At 41.7% G+C, this 8,254-nt stretch overlaps 1 protein-coding gene across 1 annotated transcript in view; it reads left to right on the top strand.

Annotated features, from left to right (window-relative positions):
* mrpl1 (mitochondrial ribosomal protein L1) overlaps nucleotides 1-6,209 on the top strand; it is a 17,003-nt gene extending 10,794 nt beyond the window's left edge. The window contains 5 exon segments of the mRNA XM_053325458.1: nucleotides 1-80; nucleotides 1,039-1,139; nucleotides 1,821-1,860; nucleotides 1,863-1,901; nucleotides 6,033-6,209. The exon segment at nucleotides 1-80 is cut by the window's left edge and continues 32 nt beyond it. Of these exon segments, the coding sequence (XP_053181433.1) occupies nucleotides 1-80; nucleotides 1,039-1,139; nucleotides 1,821-1,860; nucleotides 1,863-1,901; nucleotides 6,033-6,148 (376 nt within the window). The 3' untranslated portion in view covers nucleotides 6,149-6,209.
* The last annotated feature ends 2,045 nt before the right edge of the window (nucleotides 6,210-8,254 follow it).

Genomic DNA, 8,254 nt, shown 5'->3' on the forward strand with positions numbered 1-8,254 from the left:
CATCGCGGCTCCTCTCATTCTACCTAAACTCTCTCCTCTGAAGAACAAGCTGAGGAAGAAGTTCCCTAAAGGCAACAGAGGTGAGACCAAGGCTTCGGTTTCTCTCTCTCTCTTACTGGATCATCATCTGTTGCTTCTTTTTATCTTTCTTTATCATCCACCTTTTCTCTCTCCTACTGGATCATCATCTGTTGCTTCCTTTTATCTTTCTTTATCATCCATGTTCCTCTCTTCTTTTTATCTTTTCTTTATCATCCATGTTCCTCTCTTCTTTTTATCTTTCTTTATCATCCATGTTCCTCTCTTCTTTTTCTCTTTCTTTATCATCCATGTTCCTCTCTTCTTTTTATCTTTCTTTATCGTCCATGTTCCTCTCTTCTTTTTATCTTTCTTTATCATCCATGTTCCTCTCTTCTTTTTCTCTTTCTTTATCGTCCATGTTCCTCCTCTTCTTTTTCTCTTTCTTTATCATCCATGTTCCTCTCTTCTTTTTTATCTTTCTTTATCATCCATGTTCCCTCTCTTCTTTTTATCTTTCTTTATCATCCATGTTCCTCTTCTTTTTCTCTTTCTTTATCATCCTATGTTCCTCTCTTCTTTTTATCTTTCTTTATCATCCATGTTCCTCTCTTCTTTTTATCTTTCTTTATCATCCATGTTCCTCTTCTTTTTCTCTTTCTTTATCATCCATGTTCCTCTCTTCTTTTTATCTTCTTTATCATCCATGTTCCTCTCTTCTTTTTATCTTTCTTTATCATCCATGTTCCTCTCTTCTTTTTCTCTTTCTTTATCATCCATGTTTCTCTCTTCTTTTTATCTTTCTTTATCATCCATGTTCTCTCTTCTTTTTCTCTTTCTATCCATGTTCCTCTCTTCTTTTTATCTTTCTTTATCATCCATGTTTTCTCTCTTCTTTTTATCTTTCTTTATCATCCATGTTTCTCTCTTCTTTTTATCTTTCTTTATCATCCATGTTTCTCTCTTCTTTTTATCTTTCTTTATCATCCATGTTCCTCTCTCTCCTCTGTGGACACTCAGGCTCAGTCGGGACCAACTTCTCCCAGATGTTACAGCTGTTTAACACGGGTCACGAGTATCTGGTGGAGGACGGCTGCTACATCAGGACGCAGATCGCCACGGTAACTGATTATTAAAGCATCTCCGATATCTGTCACTCAAAACTACTGAGAAGAAAGAAAAGCCTTCCTGTCGTCCTTCCGGGTCAAATTGACCCTGTTCCTTCTTTCCTCCCTTCCTTCCTTCTCTCTTTCTTTCCTCCCCCTACCTTCCTCACTTCCTTCTTTCCTCTGTCCTTCTCCCTCCCTTCCTCCCTCCTTTCCTTCCTTCCTTCCTCCCTCCTTTCCTTCCTTCCTTCCTCCCTCATTTCCCTCCTCCCTCCTTTCCTCCTTCCTTCCCTCCTCCCTCCTTTCCTTCCTCCCTCCTTTCCTTCCTTCCTCCTTTCCTTCCTTCCTTCCTCCCTCCTTTCCTTCCTTCCTTCCTCCCTCCTTTCCTTCCTCCCTCCCTCCCTCCTTCTTTCTTTCCTCCGTCCTACCTTCCTTCCTCCCTCCCTTCTTTCCTCCCTCCTTTCCTTCCTTCCTCCCTCCCTTCCTTCCTCCCTCATTTCCCTCCTCCCTCGTTTCCCTCCTTCCACCCTCCTTTCCTTTCTTCCTTCCCTGCTCCCTCCTTTCCTTCCTTCCTTCCTTCCTTCCTCCCTCCTTTCCTTCCTCCCTCCTGTATTTTATATTAATAAAAACTAAATCATATCATATATAAAATAGATTTTACTTCATACTTGTTTTCTTTTCTTTTCTTCTCTACAGCTCGACTTTCCAAAAGAACACATCCTGTCCAACCTGAAAACCTCCTGATGGACGTTTGCTCCCATCGGCCGGCCGACAGCGGTACGTTCACCTCCGCTAATCAATCACAACACGTTTAACCACCGATCACACAGTCAGCTCGTCTTTAGTCAACAGAGGATTAATTATAGGGAGTAACACATATCGGTCCTTAATTGAGCTTCACTACTCAAGAATTTCAAAATAAGACCAAAAATTTCAAATAAGACCTAAAATTTCAAAATAAGACTCTTAAAATAAAACTCTTAAAGCGACAGTAACACACATCACTAATATAACAGAAAGCTTTAATAATGTGGCCTTTAACACAATATCATGCTTACATTTACATTTATTGAATTAGCATATATCATCATCATCATCATCATCATCATCATCATCATCATCATCATCATCGTCTCCTCTTTAGGTTCAAGTTTAAGGGTTAAAGTCAAAGTAGTGAAGTCGTCCTTCTCATCTGTCCTTTTAAACACTAAATGAAAGCAGCTCCAGTCAGCAGTCAGCTCTCCTCTGCTGCTGACATTATAACAGTATAAGAATGATTCTCCTTTCCTTCCTCCCTTCCTTTCCTTCATTCTCTCCTTCATTCCTTCTTCTTCCTCCTTACTCCTTTCCTTCATTCTCTCCTTCATTCCTTCTTCTTACTCCTTACTCCTTTCCTTCCTTCCTTCCTTCATTCTCTCCTTCCTTCCTCTTCCTCCTTACTCCTTTCCTTCCTTCCTTCATTCTCTCTTCCCTCTTCCTCCCTTCCTTCCTTCCTTCCTTCCTTCCTTCCTTCCTTCCTTCCTCTTTTCCTCCTTACTCCTTTCCTTCCTTCCTTCCTTCCTTCATTCTCTCCTTCCTTCCTTCCTCGTCCTCCTTCCTCCTTTCCTTACTTCCTTACTTCCTTTCTTCCTTCCTCTTTTCCTCTTTTCCTCCTTTTCCTTCCTCCTCTTCTGTACATATTTGAGCCCAAATATGACCCGAAATGCGTTATCGGACAACGTCGGACAAACAAACTCATGGACCAATCTTATTAGGGGGAAGAGGAAGCATGCATACATTCATCTCAAGTTTGTCATCTGATATTATAACAGTATAAAAATGATCACAAAAAAGTCACATTTTGAAGGGGTTTAGGTTCAAAGTTAAGGGTTAAAGTTAAAGTAGTAAAGTCGTCCTTCTCATCTGTCCTTTTAAACACTAAATGAAATCAGCTCCAGTCAGCAGTCAGCTCTGATATACGAGCTGCTCGGCCTCTTCAGTACGTTAGAGGCAGTTCATTCATCTCTCATCTCTCTCTACGTTCACTTGAACTGTATATACGTTCTTTTTTTTTTTTTGGTGATGAGATGCAGAGAGTAATCATCGTCAGCTAATGGACCCCCTCATTAGAGCGGAGGAAAGGACTTTAAATGATGTAAAAAGTAATTGATTCTGAGCAGGCTAAATAAAACGTCATTAACGGCGGCTCCGGCGGCTCCAGCGGCTCCAGCGGCTGCAGCGGCTCCAGCGGCTCCAGCGGACCGAAGGAAACTGCCGAGCTTTCACAAACGCTGATTGAAGAAGAAGACGCTTTAAAAACCGGTGACCCTCGGTGACCCGGAGCTCGTCGTTATGAAGAGGCGTTCACTTCCTCTCTGTGAAGGACTGTATCGTTTAAAGAGCTGCAGGCTACTGAATGATGGTTTTTATATCAGAGTTTTAGCTCTCGTCAAGTTTCACATCAAGTTTATAAATCTGAATTTGGAGTTGGATCGTCTGCTTTTACACTTTTCAACAAACTGCAGCTTTTTAACTACAGTTTCCAGAAAAGTTAAAACATGGAGTTTAATGTATTAACCCTCCTGTTGTCCTCAGGTCAAGGAAGGAAGGAAGGAAAGGAGTAAGGAGGGAGGAGGAAAGGAAAGGAGTAAGGAAGGAGGGAGGGAGGAAGGAAGGAAGGAAGGCAGGAGGGAGGGAGGAGGGAGGAAGGAAGGAAGGAAGGCAGGAGGGAGGGAGGGAGGGAGGGAGGGAGGGAGGAAGGAAGGAAGGAAGGAAGAAAGGCAGGAGTAAAGAAGGAGGGAGAAAGGAAATGAGGTAGGAAGGAAGGAAGGTAGGACGGAGGGAGGAAAAAAGGAAAAGAGGAAGGAAGGAAGGAAGGAAAGGAGTAAGGAGGGAGGGAGGAAAAAAGGAAGGAAGAAAGGAAAGGAGTAAGGAGGGAGGGAGGAAAAAAGGAAGGAAGAAAGGAAAGGAGTAAGAAGGGAGGGAGAAAGGAAAGAAGAAGAGCAAAGAAAGAGGGAAGGAGGGGAAGAACGAAGGAAAAATTAAAGATAGAGGGAGGAAGGAAGGAAAGAAGTACATGCATTTTCATTGAGAAGTTGGAATTACTCATCTTTCAAAACCATTACACTCTTCTTCATCCTCTCTCTCGATCATTTACTGACCAAAAAACACCTGAACATCCTCCTGCTTTTATTCTGTACCTGTCTTATACCTTTAGAGACCACCAGAGGGCGTCTCTCTCTCTCTGACTCTGTCTCTCTCTGACTCTGTCTCTCTCTGACTCTGTCTCTCTCTCTCTGACTCTCTGTCTCTGTCTCTCTCTTTCTCTTTCTCTCTCTCTCTGTCTCGCTCTCTCTCACTCTCTCTCTCTGCGTCTCTCTATCGCTCACTCTCGCTGTCTCTCTCTCCCTCTCTCTGTCTCTCTCGCTGTCTCTCTCTGTCTGTCTCTCAGTCTCTCTCGCTCTCTTTCTCTCTCTCTGTTTCTCTCTCTCTCTCTGTCTCTCTCTCTCTCTCTCTCTCGCTCTCCTTCTCTCTCTCTGTCTCTCTCTTTCTTCCTCTCTCCCTCTCTCTCTCTCTCTCTCTGTCTCTCTCTATCCCTCTCTCTCTCTCGCAGCAGCAGACACTCGTGTTCAAAGTGCTACTCGAGAACATTCATGCCGTTTCTGAACTCTCTCTCTCTCATCAGGAGAATCCTCCACGAGTTGATAGCAGCAAACATTACACAGCAGCTCACCTCTGGATGCAGTTTAAAGTACTTGTGCATCCTGATGGATGTGAACATGCGTCGAGTACTCGCTGCTGTTTACTTGAATTTAGCCGCGTGAAGAGCCTCGTTTCCATTAATGCACTTTAAAAGAGTCATTTGGAGGGAAGCTAATGGCTGCTGTGTGGGCAGAAACGAGGAGAAACCACGCGGATGAGTAGGGATAGAAACCCAAACCCCCACCACCCCTCTCGAGGGGCTTTATAGGAGTTATTGATGACAAAAGCAGGAACTGTAATGCTGGTAAATAAAAGAGCTGAATGTAGAAAAGCAGGATGAGCCGACTGGGGGGAAAAGGATGCAGAAATAACTATTCATAAGTCAGTTAGAAGTAAATATGTGAGAGGAATACGAGACGGCAGGGAATTTGACTTCTTCTTGCATGTTTGGAGATAAGCTGTTAGTTTTCTGCCGCGTTGTCAGGGGAGACGTCTTGTTTTATGTCCAAAATAACTTCTCATAACACTTTTTTTTAAAAATATGTAGTTGTGCTTAAATAGAAGTAGAAGTGCTCCCTGGTAGGTTTATGAAATGTTAGATATTTAATGTGGACGCTGCTGCTCAAGAAACTACAAGAAAACTTTATTTTTTGCTCATTTTTCTGTTTTTTTTAACCCTTACATACTTTTCAGGTTCAAATTTGATCCATTTTTACATTTAAGAGCTGTAAAAATATCCAATACTCATTTCCTCTAGGTGGGCTTTTCCTAATGTGACCCTGAATATATAAAAATGGAGATAAAACACTTCATTTAAAACAATAATAGTGCAGCTGATAACATAACATAACTGATGACATATTTTCTTGCATGAAAAAGTCCAAATTTGACTTTTTTTTTAATTACAAAATTCATAAATCAGCATTCAGACATGTTGCTATATTCTTTATATTTTATAAAATGTTCTCCTGGATCATTAAGATGTATTTTTCACCAATAAATAAATAGAAATTCAAATTGACCCCTTCTGTTCTGACTGTTCCTTCTTTCCTCCCTTCCTCCCTCCTTTCCTTCTGTCCTTCCTTCCTTGCTCCTTTCCTTCTGTCCTTCCTTCCTCCTTCCTTGTAGGTTTGTGAATGATTGAAGTGTGAAGCTGACACCTATATTTATTATTTTTAATATATCTGGATGTTAATAATCTGTGTTTCCTCTGTTTCCTCTCTTCAGGGCCTTTCATCGAGCGAGCGATCATCGCCAGTCACACCAGTGAAGCTCTGTGGTTCAACAGCGCCGACCTCTTACCCAAACCAGCCGAGGAGAACAAGGAGGCAGAGGAGGAGTAACCTTTCTCACTTCATTATGTATATAAATATATATATATGTCTGTCCACTGTGCTGAATAAAGTGTTTGTTCTGAGTTTGGTTTCTGAGTATCTGTCCCAGGAGAATAAAAGGAGGAATGACGACGACGACCAAGAGAGAAAAATGACTTTTATTAATAATCAGTTTCTGCGGTTATTGGTTTTACAGAACATTTAAAAGCTCCATAAAAATTATAAAAAGGATAATTCAGTTAACCTTCGTGTCGTCTTCCCGGGTAAAATTGACCCCGTCAGTTTTGACTGTTCCTTCCTTCCTTCCTTTCATCTGTCTTTCCTTCCTCACTCCTTCTGTCCTTCCTTCCTTTCCTCCCTTCCTTCCTTCTTTCCTCCCTCTCTTCCTTCCTCCTCCTTTCCTCCCTTCTTCCTCCCTCCTTTCCCCCCTTCTTCCTCCCTTCTGTCCTTCCTTCTTTCTCCCTTCCTCCCTTCCTTCCTTCCTCCTTTCCTCCCTCCCTTCCTTCCTTCCTCCCTTCCTTCCTTCTTCCTCCCTTCCTTCCTTCCTCCTTTCCTCTCTTCTTCCTCCCTTCCTTTCTCCCTCCCTCCCTTCCTCCCTCCCTTCCTCCCTTCTTTCCTTCCTCCCTCCTTTCTCCCTTCCTTCCTTGACTCGAGGACAACAGGAGGGTTAATTAATACCTGTTGAAGTATTGATCCTCTCCAGGAGCATTTCTGTCATGTTTGCACACAGTTTGAACTCATGGCCTCTTTATTTATAAACTTTTATAAACTATCTGTTCAGAAAATATATACATTTTTACACTTCTTTGGGAGGAAATATCCATAAAAGTCTATAAAAAATGTAAGTCAGTGTTAAATGTGTCATGCTAAAACCTGCATTATAAAAGTTAATACTGTATGATTGAATGAGTTTTCATATTTAAGACTTCAGTTCTTTCTTTTCTAATAAAAACATAATTCTTAGCATAACATTCAGTTTTTAAAAAAAAAAAGAATAAGAAATAGTTTTTTGGTTTATAATATATGCTGTAAATAATAAACCCTTGTCTCGGACAAATTCATGTTTTTATCCAGAGTGAAATTGACCCCATCTCTTTTGACTGTTCCTTCTTTCCTCCCTTCTTCCCTCTTTAATTTTTCCTTCCTTCTTCACCTCCACCCTTCTTTCTTTGCTCCTTCCATCCTTCCTCCTTTCCTTCCTTCCTTCCTCCTGTCCTTCCTCCCTCCCTCCATACACCTTTCTTTCTTTCTTTCCTTCCTTCCTCCTTTCCTCCCTCCCTCCATACACCTTTCTTTCTTTCTTTCCTTCCTCCTGTCCTTCCTCCCTCCCTCCTTACTCCTTTCGTTCCCTCTCTCCTAAATTCCTTCCTCTTTTCGTCCTTACTCCTTTCCTTCCTGCCTTCCTTCCTTCTCTCCTAAATTCCTTCCTCTTTTCATCCTTACTCTTTTCCTTCCTTCCTTCTTCCCTCTTTCTTTAATTTTTCCTTCGTTCTTCACCTCCACCCTTCTTTCGTTGCTCCCTCCTCCTTCCTCATTTCCTTCCTTTCTTCGTCCTTTCCTTCCTCCCTCCCTCCCTCCTTCCCCCTTTCCTTCCTTCCTTCCTCCCTCCCTCCTTACCTTCCTTCCTTCCTCCTTTCCTTCCTTCCTCTTTTCCTCCTTACTCCTTTCCTTCCATCCTTCTGTCCTTCCTTGACCTGAGGACAACAGGAGGGTTAATTACTTTCTGGAGCCACAAATTAAAAGAACTGTGTTTATAATGAATGAAAAGACCAGAACCAGAACATTTTACATTATATTTCTATTTTGAATCAAGAACTGTCTGAAAGGCCTCTTCAAATTGTGTTTTTCTTCTTCCTTCAGCTGGATGTTCTTCTTCTCTGTGCAGAATAAAGGTTTCTCTGAGTTCACCTTAAACCTCAGTTAAAGGATGATTTGTGGCATCGCGACTAGGGTGATGTGGAAACTTGAAGCCTCTGAAGCACAAACACTGATAATAAAACACATCTGCATATTCATAGATTGTGTATTTTTAAGTGAGGGAGAAGGAGGAGATGTAATTTATAAAGGATTGTGAATAAGATAAGAACAAATTAATAATCAAAGCAGAGTTTTTAA

The sequence above is a fragment of the Scomber japonicus genome, chromosome 9 (assembly GCF_027409825.1).
Source record: "Scomber japonicus isolate fScoJap1 chromosome 9, fScoJap1.pri, whole genome shotgun sequence".
NCBI lineage: Eukaryota > Metazoa > Chordata > Actinopteri > Scombriformes > Scombridae > Scomber > Scomber japonicus.